Genomic DNA, 13899 nt, shown 5'->3' with positions numbered 1-13899 from the left:
ACAACTTGGAGCCGGGCCTTCTTTTCGCACTATTATGGATACAAAAATAATGGGAAAAATGGGATTCTATTGTCAACTGCTCCGATAAATAGTATTTTTGGGTCTTATTATTAGATTATTTCTTTTTGCATTTTTAATAAATTTGTTTTGGGCAAATACTTGCACCTTGCATTTCAGTTTTTTCTACTGAGATCTACTAAGCCATTAGTTTGATTTCTTTTTTCTTTTTTCTATTCTTTTTGGATTGGCCCCAAATTTTTTTATCTTGTTTATCTAGTTTTTGTTTCAAAATTGAGATGTTTGGTCTGTTCTTTTATATTTTCCGTTATTTTTTATGGGAAAAGAAGCCTAAAAGGCAGCGTGGCCCCTACGCGGCTACGCCAGACACAATGCAGGGCGAAATAACCGCCCCACCGCTCATGAAAGGTGGAAATCCTGCCTCTGTTGATGTTTCTACTAGTATTCCAATTGGCCATGCACAGGTGTAGGGGCCACACTGCCTTTGAGGGAACCCTCTCCCTTTTTTATTTATTTTTTCAACTGAGGTGAGATCTGACTGACTTCATCAACTTAAGATTTGATTGTAGTTATCTCTATTTACATTGATTCCTAACTAAGTTGTGTTAATCTTCCAGCTTGCAGACATAATATGGGGTGATGCCAGTGAGACTGGTGACCATATTGTGCCTTATCCCAAGAAAAATGAACAGAAGCCATTGGTTACATGTGGAGATGAAACCAAGAAGCAATGGAATCAGGATGCTAACACTGTTAAACCTGCAGAGCATAAGACAACTGCACCTAAAAATGATTCTCCTGACTGTAGATTGGATGGCAGTTCCCAGTTTAACAAAAATGAAGGATTTTCAGCTCCTGGATTTGACATGGACTCTTGGCCTGATTTGCCATTATCAATTGCTGATTGTGATAGAGGATATGGTGACAGAAATGGTCAAGAATCTATCACTGAAATCGGCAATTTCAACTCAGGAAGAGGTGATGTCCGTTAAACCTCTTCTATGTGTAGATTTAACATGCTCTATAAAATTAAAGGTATGTTGTTTCTTAACAGCTGAAACAGGTCAACTAGATAGTGATCATGAATTGTTTGTGGATGAGCATGTTGATAAAGAAGATGGATTTCTCGACTATAGTTGGGCTAGCATAGGGAGTTTTGATGACCTCGATAAAATCTTTAGGTAATGCAGGATTTCTACATGCTTTTCTCTACTCTGAATGAATCATCTTATATAAAACCTATCAAGTTGAGGGCTTGGGAAATTGAGTAATCATGTAAGAATGTTAATCCTTCTGCTATTCTTTCTTTTTGTAATTTTGATGATATCTGTCTGACCCATTATCCTCACAAGTGATATTTTGCAGAAATGATGATTCAATATTTGGACATGAAAGTCTTGGTAATGCAGATGAATTATGGTCATCTACAGATGTAATTAGCGGCGCACCAAAACCCTTGCCCTTGTCTGCTGGTTCTCCAAGCTCAGGGTTAGGAGCATTGAAGTGTAAGCCTGAGCAATATGAATTCAAAGTGGACTTCGTGCCACATGAGGACCAGTCTTCTACCCCTGGCAAAGAGATGATGAATGATCATGGTTCTCATGGTTTACACAATTTGCATCCAAGCGTAGATGAACTTAATGGAAAGCAAAGCTGCCCATCTAGTAAGCCCTTAGTGTTGGAGAAGGTAAGACTGCTATATATTGAATGATTGTTTCTTAGCCATTTTTGTTATTGTGTTAAGTAAATTTGCTCAACAGTGAAAGAGAATCAAATCACTTAAAGAAAGTGTTTTGTTTCACAGACAGCGCCTGAGCAAATTGGAAAGATAGAAGCTGTAAAGTCCCAGCCTCCTAGTGAAAATCGTGCAATCCAGAATGACTCTGCAGACAAGGTAGTTTCATGAGAAATCTTTCATCCAAGTCATTCTAATCATAAGACTCAGAAAAAAAAAAAAAAAAAAAAATCAGAAAAAAAAAAACCTAAAACTTATTCTTTTCGATGTGAATGTGGACTCTTGTTTAGGCTACATGAAGCAGGAATGCTATGCTGGCATATACTAGAACTTAATGCAAATCTTCCAGTTGTATTGTCTTTGCACCAAAAGCCTTGCTTAAGATGTCATGTTTAGCGATTGAAATTACCATGTTTTACTTTTTACCTTTATCCTAATCTGTAAATTGGTTGCACAGGAATTTATTCATGCTCTTGTCATCGTCATTGTAAGAATAGTGTCACATTTTTCAGTGATTTATAAAGTAGGAGGTGCAAGTCAGGCAGCCTGGGCCTGGGTTTTCAAAAACCCAGCCCTGCCTGAGGTCTTAAATGCCCCGCTGGCCATTCCTAGCTTCGCCTAGCCTGCCCAGGCTGGGATGTCTTAACATTAGTTCAGCCCAAGCTCAGCCCTGAAGCCTGAATTCGAGCCAGGCTGGGTTGGGCTGAGAAAATATCTTTATTTCGGTGATTGTGTACCTAAGATTAATATCTATTTTATTTTATTCTATTTTTAGTACACCTAAGATTAATATTAGTATGTTATGAATCTGTCATATCAAGTTGAATCTCTTTTAAATAATTTAAGTGATGGCACATATTTATATGTACATGTCCATATACTATACTAGGATGTGCAGGCTGAGCACAATGCCTCAATCCTTCCCAGCCCAGCCTGGCCTCAGGTTGGGATTTCTTAACATTAGCCTGACCAACAGATTTCCAGCCCATGCCTTGCAACTTAAAAAAGTGTGGGTTTGGGGTTTTCCAGCCCAAGTTGCACCCTAGAGTATAAGGTTTACATGTTCCCATATATTCACTAACAAAAATCATTGGCATGCTTGCACACCTGCATATTGGATACAATTGAAATTTGTCTCTTTGACTTTGAGAATTATATCTTGATTGTATCTGTCTTCCAATGGTCCAGAGGGAAAGGGATTAATAATGGTGTGTCATTTATAAATGTCAGCACTGTTTTGTGAATGAAATGAGACTGGTGACAATGTTTGCACCACATACAGACTTTCATGGTTTCACATGATAGAGGGGAAATGGGTTGGAAGTCAATCCAAAGTTTAATAGAATCACAAACTACTATATGATACAAGGGAATACTACTTATATGAAAGTTTAAAGTATCCGTACCAGGTATTATATCGGAAGGATGATTTTAGGAGACTATAGTAATCAAGGCGTCGCCTTGGTGACAAGGTGGCTCAGCCTGGACTGGTGCCTTGATCACCTAGGCGATGCCATTGCCTTTGTTGGTGTCACCTTGATTTTTACTGTCCTCCCTCGCCTTGGTCGCCTTGTCACCTTGATAACCTTGAAGGAGACGTATCATATCGGAGATGCAAGGTTCCCTTAAGGTATTCATGGAAATGGTCAAGAAATGATGGATATGCTTAGGCTACATGCAAAATACAATTTTGAGCATATATATATATATATATATATATATAAGCTTGATGTGAGGATTTGAGCTTTTTATACCTAATCTAATGATGCATGAGAGAGAGAGAGAGAGGGAGGGAAAAAAAAAAGTGTCTGCAAATTTACCTCTTCTCCCTTAAATCTGTTCTGATCTGTGATTTTAGCATTGTAAATCCCAAAACTTGTTGAAGTGAAAATTAGGGTTGTTTTTTTATTCCAGATGCTTTCCCCCAACTTGGACTGAAGAGAAAAACAAGCTTCCATGATTTTTGATTGCTCTCGGTTTTATATCTCTCTTTCAGGTTTAAAGGAGGCATACCGAATGTATCTTACCTGTATCAATCCAAATTGGACAATACAATACGAGGAAGATACTGTTGTTTTTGCTTTTAAGTATCATATCGATACCCACCGATACGGTACAATACACACTGATACTAAAACCTGCTTATTTGAGGCTGAAAATTGATTATCGAGATCTGTGTAAGGTCCACCATCCCATGGATCCACTCCTGGATTTAAACTCAAATCAACCTTTTCCATTTATGCCAGAAGCTGGATCTTAAATTCCACAAAAATTCCTTTCATTTTTAGATATCTACCAGTGTGTAACATGAATAAGGAATCTCCATTCTGTTGTTCTAAAATACTCTGGTTTATTTAAGTGCAAATACCCTCTATGATAGTATGTGGTGGCATCTTCCATAGAATATGACCCTTGTGCTTAAATAGGATCCGTGGCCAAAAAGAGGATATCATATTCTTATCCCTGAGTGAAACCATCAATGCTAGAATGGAGAAAGAAATGATATCAAATCCCAAGTGCTGCTTCATAAAGAATTTGAAGTAGTTTCTTGCTCGTTACAAATTACTTACCTATTTGCAAACCTCTATCTTCTTCCTTGCAAATGGTCACTATTAGCCATAACAATGCTAAAATTTTCACCCCCTCAAAAAGCAGCTGAACCCAAATATTCTCCAAATTACTGCACCCCTTCAAGTGTTGAACCAGCAAATCATACTAAGAGTGAAATAGAAAAGGGATGAATAGTGTCACTTTCCTATTTATCCCTTTAGTTAGGTGATTTGTTTCTTTGCCCCTAAAATAGGATATAGGTGTTGTTTTTCAATTTAGACTCTAAATGACCAAAAACATGCTTAGTTATGTGTTATAGTCCGTGATTAGTCTCAAAAATAGTCAAATGACATTTTCTCATTTGAAGTATGTATAGTTGTTCTATATGAATCTACAAAAGGCATCCAAATAATAATGTGAGGGGAGGGATGCAAGCGAACATAGGAATAGAAACAAATACTTGAAACAGTGGTACGGTTGCAAAAGGCCCAAAACCTGGTTCCACATCCTCTTTTCTTATATATGTAAACTAGTGCATTTATATGCCAAGAAAGGGGAGATAGACTTGTGGCATAACTAACCATCTTTACGGTTTGACTGGGTATATGACAGAATGAGTCCCCTCCATAGCAGAACCTGCAAATTTCCTAAAGCATGTTGGAACTTGGAATTATTTTTATTCCTTCAATCTGTTTGAAATAACAGCTCTTATTCTACTTCTTTCTTCATTCTACAGGGAAGTAAGCAAAGAAAGTTGTTATCTCAGATAAAAGCAGAGGAAAAAAGTGAAGAGAAACTTTCGCAAGAATTATGTGGTGCCTGGTCACCCACTGCAAACCAATTTCAACAATTTGGGAATCAATTTGCAAACTCTGCTGTACAAACCTTCCCAACTTCAGTTCTCAGTCCGCAAAGACAGATTAGTGGGCATGATTATATGAGATACCTTCAGACCTCCCATTCATATTTTCCGGCTGGGTATGGAAATCAAGTGCCTCAGTTTCCATTCATGCCTCCATTGCAACACATTCAACCTGAGAGGGACAAGCACCATCAGGTTCATGTTGGTCATGAATTTTCTCCCAGATCATCAAAGCATGCCAACGGATCAAAGAAATCAACAGATGTTTCAACCAGTTCTTTGATCATGACACCTCAGGAAAAGATTGAAAAATTAAGACGGCGGCAGCAAATGCAGGCAATGCTTGCCATTCAGAAACAACAGCAGCAATTCTCTCATCAGGCTACTTGTACTGACGAGTCTATTACCCTGAAGTGTCAGCAAGCGGTTCAAAGTGAAGATACTGTGGCCACTAACAATGAAGTTGAAGAAAACTTAAAAGTCCCTCCATCCCTGGACCTAGCTTCACCTGTTGAACAAGATGATTCCAATACAGTTTCTATGGTGATTGATGGGGGTTCACTGGAGGAAACAATACTTGATCAACTTCAAGAAGTAGTTGGAAAGGTATATGTGACTCGTTTGGTAACTTTGTCTCTATGGACTTGGTTACAACTTATGTCTACTGAAGTAATATTTTTTCCTGCAGTTGGATGTTAGAGTAAGACTTTGTATTCGAGATAGCTTGTACCGTTTGGCCCAAAGTGCAGTGCTAAGGCATAGTGCTGTAGATACAAGTAGTACCAATAAAAGTAGTGAGGATGAAAATGAGGATGCTACAAAAGAAGAATCAAAGAGTCCCAACAGGTTCAGATTCTAAAAATCAATTCTGATATTACATATGTTGAATTGAAGCTGTTGTTTGTGAAATCACGTAAAATTTAATTTTGGTGTATCATGAATTCTAAAAAATAAAATATATTGTCATATTTCTGAGATTTGAAAAATAAAAAGTTAAGACCATGAGTTGTTAACTTGATTGATGGCTGTCAGTGTAATCTCATCTTTGTCTCTTTTGGCATATTTAGATTTATATTTATGACCTATTTATGAATTATCAACTATGATAATAGGTTATGGGCTATAAACAATAATAGTTTGGTTACTAGTTTCTACTAGACATAATAAATTATATAATGAAAAATAGGTTTGGTATGCCAAACTGAAGAATATATATTATGTATTATATTATATGAGACAAAGTTTGTCATCCGTTAGAGGCCCTTGCGCCACAGACACAGGGGGCGGACCACGTGCCCTTCCTAGGGGAGGGGGGCTGTTTATGGGCACAGGGGCCTCTCATGGACAGAAAACACTGCCCCATATTATATATATAAAAAAAAACCCTTCCTTTTATATCATATCATATAATGTTATAAAGGGAAATTTACTGCGCCACCCCCTAGAGAATGCCACAATGATAAGATCACCCCCTCTGTTTCACCAAATTATTCTCAGACCCCCTACCGTCAGTCACAGTTGAGGAATATACCTTATATGCTGATGTTAGCAACTCTATTTTATTTTAAATACCAAAATATCCTTATTAAATATGAAGTACCTAAAATACCCTTGTAATAATTTACTATTCCTTTCACCCATTCCAAGACCTAATTGACCTTTCTCCCAAAGATTTGGACCATCAGCGATCGCTCAGAGCAGTGGCGATGGCATCGACGACGAACGGCGGCGGCATTGCCTTTTGAAATCCATGAAAATAGCTTCAATCTTCTGCAGATTAGGAGTTCCTGGATGTATTATCATCTTCTGTCTATGTAGGTGGAAGTTCTCCACGTGAATCTCTGGCGGCAGAGGAAGTGAGGGAATCCATTGATTGAGACCAAGAGAACAATGACTTTCTAGAGAAACTATTAGAAGAAGATGAACGGGAGGATAAAGGAAAAGCTGTGATCGAAATTAGTGACAATAATGATGTTTCTGATTGGGACCAAGAGAACCTTAACCTTCTTGAGGAACCATTAGAAGAAGATGAACTGGAGGATAAAGGAAAAGATGTGATCGAAATTAGTGACGATAATGATGTTTCTGATTGGGACCAAGAAAGCCGTGAAGAAGACATAGGGGACCTTGATCTTCTAGCGAGAGAAAGCCATGAAGACCTTGACCTTCTAGCGGAACTATGCATAGAAGGTGAACGCGAGCGCAAAAGAATCAGGAAAGATGAACCTGGGAGTAAAGAAATTCGTGAAGAAGACAAAGGGGACATGGATGAAATTGCTCCAAATCCCCCAGATTTGCTAATTCCTCTGCTTAGATTCCAAAAGGAATGGCTTTGCGTCATGGATGCTATTATATAGTGGGGGAGTGAGATAATTGGGATCACACCCATGAGGATCATGAGGGTATTGGTATACTACGGGTCCAGAAGAAAGAAGAAAGAAGAGTTCAGATGAGTTCTTTGAAAGCGATTTTGTCCTGACTGTATATTCCACCCTTGCAGCAGAGTACAGAAAAGTAATGCCAACCAAGAAGAAAGTGAAATATTCTGGTCTAGAAGCTGAGACCAGTCAATGTTAGAAGCAGCAAGAACAGGAGCAGCAGGAGAATCCAGCAGGAATACATCACGGTGCTACATCCAGGAACTCAGTGCTGCTCTCTGTGAACTGGAACCGCATTATTCTGGATGAAGCCCATGGATGTGGCCCAACCCCTGTTCTGTTATGTTCTACAGATTTCAAATAAGCTAGAAACCTATCGTGGGCATTCCAATTTGTACTCACGCCCTTGGACGGGTGACGTGAGCAATGCAATCGGGGCTAAGTGTGGCTATTGTTGACAGGAAATGAAGCGTTAGTTGTGTTTCGTTAATAAGGGAGAAAGCTCTACAGCGGCGAACAGTGGTTGTGCTTCTGTTGGAGGAGGAGGAATAGGAGATTTAACAATGACTGTTTTAGTGAAAAGGGTATAACGGTCATTTTACCTCTTGACTTAACTGTGACTGATGGTAGGGGGTCTGAGAATGATTTGGTGAAACAGAGGGGGTGGTCTTATCATTGTGGCATTCTCCAGGGGGTGGCGTGGTAAATTTTCCTATTATATAATATGTATTATAATAGATATATTATTTATATTTATTATATATTATATGTTAAGAGGGAGGGCAGGGGTGAGGAGAGAGAGAGAGAGAGAGAGAGGTAAAAGGATGATTTGTTATAATTTTCGTTAATTTACAATTTTACCTCCACTTAAGTAGCAATTCTGAACATGTTCATTAATCGTACCCACATAAACAAACATTAACAGTTTATGATGATAAAGCATAAACAACTCTTGAACTGATTACGAATTTATGCTTATATTGATTTATTTAAATGAGAAATAGGGGTCATAAATTATACTGAATACATCTACTTATGTTTGTGTCAGATAAACATAAATTTAAACTATACCAAAGAGAACCTTAACCCTGCTAAAAGTAATTCTCATGTCGTTTATCGTATTCTGTACACTTGAGATCTGGATTCTAAACTCAAATCCAGATTTAATGGTATGTAGCTAACCCTATAGTTACAGTCCATTCCACTTTTTAATATGTTTTTATTCAGTTTACATTCCAGTTCCACTTGTTACTAGATGAACTAACGTCTAGCTGAGCACTCAATTTGCAGTGTCAAGCTGCGGCTATTTCAGGCTCTGAGTCATCCAATGACCCAACTCACGAAAGTGTGATGTTTTTTGTTTGCCTTGTGTGGTTTTGATTTTAGAATGCTCGTTATTTACTCTCTTTGGAGAATTCACAGACACGTCCATAAATTTCTCATTAAGTATTAGTGACAAATTATCAAAGAGATAAAGGAACTCAGGCAAGAGCTACTGTCCCCCCGAGTGCTAGAAAAGTAATTTGTCTGGTGTGAATTGTTGACAGCTGCACAACCGCGTTAGTAATTGTAAAGCAGAGAAAGTAGACATTGGAGGGAAAAAGATATTGATATTTCTTTATGTGTCACCAGTCTTTTCCTACAATCCTATTTTGTGGTGTTCTAGAGGTGGTGACTATGTATATATAGATAGATAGATTTGGTACATTTAGGGAGTTGCAAGCTGGGGGCCGTGTTGTGACTTCAGGGTGAGACGGGGTTATTTTTGTGGTTCCTCCATAGATGGATTTTGTTCAGGTGGCTGGGGGAAGTAACTTGGCATCTGAACCATTTAAGATTAGTGGCTGGGGGAAGTAACTGGCATCTGAACCATTTAAGATTAACATTGTGAACATTAGAAATTTTTAGAGATACAAGGAGTAAACACATCCTGAGATGCAATTCAATGTTCTTAAAATTGGTTTCACTAGGAACTTAGTCTATGCAGAAGTGGATGTACTCATTGGAGGCTTAGGAAGTCAATGGAAATGCATGAAAATGATGAAATTGCCGGATGAAATTCAAGAAATGATAACATAGGCACTAATACACTTGGGAGCCCCTATAAAGCAAGACAACTATCTAGAATGGTCTAAGGTGATCAATACATATTGAGATATGTTCCCATGCTGCCGTGCATGTCTAAAGAACAAGGTTCATTTCTAGATTCCTCTATTGCCTGTCTAATAGTCCTTAGTACACCTGATCCTTTAACTTGACACTTTGTTCCAAACAACTTTAAAGCAATGCTGTTTCTTGCAACCAGGATGATAATGTTTCGTATCTTAGTATTCTGTTAGTCGCTTGCAAACACATGTATGAGTCCTTGATTGTCTTTCTTTTGTTCTATCTTGTGACTTCTGTCATTGCAGGTCTATCACTCTGAGTAGGCTGGATGCGGAAACAGAGACAAATCCAATTGATCGTACTGTGGCTCATCTTCTCTTCTACCAGCCTCCAGAATCATCTGCAAGGCCTGTCCATGATGGTGAGATATCCGGACCACCTATACCCAATAAACTTTCATGTGAGCCCAGAATGGAAGGCCTACTGAACCTACCCATGGAATGCCTATCTGAGAACTCAACTGAAAAGAAAAGTGTCTGTCACCCAGGAACTAAAGCACCCGGCACATTCCCTGAGCCCCAGCATGAGGAGGATAAGTTTACAGGCAGTCCTTACATAAACACTCCAGAGGACGCATTGAACAATGAACTAGAAGTTGGTGGAGTCATGGAGGTTAAAGCCCCACAATGAAGAAAATGAATTGAAAACCATTATGGGTATTTCCTTCCTTTATCTCTTACATTAATATATATATATATATATATTTTTTTTTTTTCATGCATCATTTTACGGATCTGCTGCTAATGAGGAGGTTTTCTTTCATTGTCAGACAACTGTATCTTAATTGAGTAAAGGCTTTTGGTGGCTCAAATATGGCTTCAACAGAGGTTTTCATTTAAATTGTGAAGCAATGGAGTTGACTAGTTATTTGTATATGTGATTCTCTTTTATGTATCCTATGTCCAAAAGAGACTGGTTCGGTCCTTAACTATTGTACTGTAGGTGATTATTATGCTGTCTGAGTTCAACTTACTGCATCGAGGTGGCAAACTTCAACTTACCAGACATGGCTTGTTCTATATTTTAGATGAGTCCCTTTATGGTCCTTCTGAGCACCGATGATGCTGATGTCTTATAATACAGGTTCTATTTGTGAAATGCTATGAATATCCATCATGTTTTTAGTTAGGAAAAGACTATATTGATAATCCAAACAGTAGATATTAATGAAACCAAAGTTTGTTGTTTCAAACAGTCTTTACCTATTTGACAGTGGGGATTGGGGAATAGGTGGTTATCCCTTGGAATGAAAAAAAGTGATGCTAGATTTCTGCTAAACTGTTGATCAAATTCACAGTATTTATCTTTAGTTTTCCTGATCATTACTAATTTATCATTGAATATTTTTCTAAAACAACAACAAACTAAGCCTTATCCCAACTTAATGGGGTGGCTCATGGATCCCACAAAAAACTGTGGTCTAAACATTGTGGTTTAAACAGAGACGGGGGGGGGGGAATGAAGAGACGCATAACTGAAGAGGGTGGTGGGAAATGAAAGGAGAAGTGAAAATGAAAATTGACGAGAAGGAGAGATGAGAGATGAAAGAAGAAAGTAAGAGCAAAATGCACAATCCAGCAAGTCAGGAGACCATCTGCTAAATGGGATCGGCAACCTGGATCCTTGCCTTCCAATAGGCTCTATCTAAGGTCATACTTGGTATAAGACCCAAACTATGCATGTCATTTCTCATAATTTCTTCTATGGTTATTTTAGGCTTCTCCTATGGTCATTTTAGGTCTGTCCCTAGTTATTTTTGCTCCATCAGTCGGTAGCATATCAATACTTCTTATGGGGGCGTCTCTAGGCCTTTGTTGAACATGATCATGTTATCTCAAACGACTTTATCGAAGCTTGTCATTGATAGGGGTGACTCTTAGATCAGCTTTAATACTTTCATTCCTTATTTTATCCTTCCTAATTTTTTCACACATCCATCTTAACATCTTCATCTCTACTACACAAAGCTTCGTAATATGACACTCTTTGACTGCCCAACATTTCGCTCCATACATCATAGCCGGCCGAACAACAGTTCTATAAAACTTTCCTTTGAGCTTTAAAGGGATACGTTAGTCACGCAGTACTTGTTGCACCTCTGCACTTCGTCCATGACACTTTAATTCTCTGTAAAACATCCCCTATGTCCCCGTCATTGTTTATAATTTATCCCATATACCTAAAGGAATCACTTTGCGGTATCTCTTTTTCCTCAATTCTCACCATGTCATTATCCATCATAGTATTACTAAAATTACACATCATATACTCTGTCTTTGTTCTACTAATCTTGAATCTTCTTATTTCCAACGTTGATCTCCATAGTTCTAACTTATTGTTAATCCTTGTTTTTGTCTCATCCACCAAGGCAATTTCATTAGCAAAAAGCATACACCATGGGACCTTGTCTTGAATGTTCTTAGTTAGCTCATCCACAATAAGTGCAAATAAATATGGGCTTATGGTTGACCATTAATGTAACTCAATCATAATTGGGAATTCCTTGCCCAGACCTCCCACAGATCTCACACCAGTCACCCCCCTCATACATATCTTTGATTATCTCCATATATTTACTCGATCCCCCTCTCTTCACTAGAACATATTAGAGTAAGTCTCTAGGGACTTTGTCATAGGCTTTTTCAAGGTCAATAAATGCTATATGGAGATCCTTCTTGATATCTTTGTACCTTTCCATGAGCCTCCTCTATAAGCAGAGAGCTTCTGTTGTGGACCTACCTGACATATTGAATATGTTTCTATGAAGGAAAATTATTTTTAAGTTGTTTTTTGCAGTTTTTGTAAAGGTAGTTCCATATTGCATCTTTGGTCTAAGACTGAGGTTTATAAAAACACTTCTCTTGTTATACATCAAGGCGTTAATATTTTTGTTTTGTTTTGTTTTGTTTTTTTTTTCTTTAACTTCAATAAATTTCCCTTGTTGGTATATAGAAGTAAACTTTCGTTCTTTCAAGTTATTTTTTATTTCAGTTAAGTATTGATCAGTTGGAACTTTGGTTGTTGTTGTTGTTGATGATGAAAAGAGAGTTACACATTTTGATGGTTGTCATATTAAGTATGGCCTTATTTATATCCTGTAAGAGTTGTTGCTTGGTGCAGTGCTAAGGGCTTTGAGCTGCAAATGTGATGACAGGTGTGTCTCTGAGAACAGGATTCTTTGTGCAAAAATACCACAGGTTAGGACAGTTTCCTTTCCACCCTTTCTAGGACCCTGCAAAGCAGGATACATCACAAGGTCATGGCCTTTTACAGCTGATGATGTCAGTAAATTGAGTTTGATCTGTATGTGTAATTGTATGTGGCTCTCCTCAGTCAGTGGGTGACTACCGATGGGATGGTCCACAATAGGCATACCGCTATTGATAATTTGGTAAGATTGTGTTCTACCATTGATAAACCTGTACAATGCCACTCCGAGACCTCGCTGCAGTGAGAGCTTTGTGCACTGGGTATGATCTTTTTTTATATATTATTTATTGTCAAGTTTCTATATAAACATATTAGAGTTTTGATTTTATGGCAAAACTATTCTCATCGCATATTTTAAGTCATAATCTCTATTGGGGAATAAGGATTCTCCATTTTTGTGGATAGAAAACCTATTGGTAGGGATTCTATGGAGTAAGTTTTCCCTGAAGTCCAAAGGATCAGAGAAAAAATCCCAACGCTCGAAGAAAGAAGCAAGCAAAGATCCTTTAGCTTGTTGTCGTATTCCAAGGGCAACTTGTCCCATCTATTCAGACATGTCTCATCCACATTTAAAAAAAATTGAATAAGTGGTTGAGGAATTTTTCTTCTTTCTCTCAAAATTGCTGATCGGCTTGCTAAGAGCCTCACTATTTTTGAACCTATTGGTGAAGATGAGAAGAGCCCTGCCAGTCATGACATTATTGATCTTCGTATGGATTAGTCATGTATCAAATTTTATATTCAAATTTAATCAAATACAACCTTGTTTATATTCGTGAATCCACATATATGTCTATGCATGTTCCACGGATTTTCAGCCACTACTGTCGAGTCTCACATAGTCTTATATTTTTAAAGCTCTACTCCCATATGTTTGAACTTGAAATTTGAAACTTGAGCAAGGAACCTAAGAGATCTATTCACAAAATTTGGGTTCCATTTGATTTACCAAATATAATGGGCATGTGAGAACTGATGTC

General features: G+C 38.0%; 1 protein-coding gene and 1 long non-coding RNA gene across 7 annotated transcripts in view; both read left to right on the top strand.

Moving 5' to 3' along the window:
* The window catches only part of LOC122060881 (protein LNK2-like), a 25447-nt gene extending 14640 nt beyond the window's left edge, over positions 1-10807 (top strand). For 5 of the 6 annotated variants that reach the window (XM_042623986.1, XM_042623983.1, XM_042623982.1 and 2 more), the window contains 8 exons: positions 636-996; positions 1073-1199; positions 1384-1705; positions 1823-1912; positions 5040-5771; positions 5854-6011; positions 9955-10365; positions 10479-10807. In XM_042623986.1, the coding sequence (XP_042479920.1) occupies positions 636-996; positions 1073-1199; positions 1384-1705; positions 1823-1912; positions 5040-5771; positions 5854-6011; positions 9955-10339 (2175 nt within the window). In that variant the 3' untranslated portion in view covers positions 10340-10365; positions 10479-10807. The remainder of the gene's footprint in view (positions 1-635; positions 997-1072; positions 1200-1383; positions 1706-1822; positions 1913-5039; positions 5772-5853; positions 6012-9954; positions 10366-10478) is intronic. The other variant, XM_042623988.1, reaches the window with a different exon arrangement.
* Positions 10808-11242: 435 nt separating this feature from the next.
* Positions 11243-13689, top strand: LOC122062007. Its single transcript, XR_006134767.1, has 2 exons — positions 11243-12906; positions 13043-13689. It is a non-coding gene; the product is annotated as an uncharacterized LOC122062007 (long non-coding RNA).
* Positions 13690-13899: the final 210 nt, after the last annotated feature.

This window comes from Macadamia integrifolia, chromosome 14 (assembly GCF_013358625.1).
Source record: "Macadamia integrifolia cultivar HAES 741 chromosome 14, SCU_Mint_v3, whole genome shotgun sequence".
NCBI lineage: Eukaryota > Viridiplantae > Streptophyta > Magnoliopsida > Proteales > Proteaceae > Macadamia > Macadamia integrifolia.
Note: the sequence above shows the minus strand (reverse complement) of the source record. Positions and strands in the feature narration are given on the sequence as shown.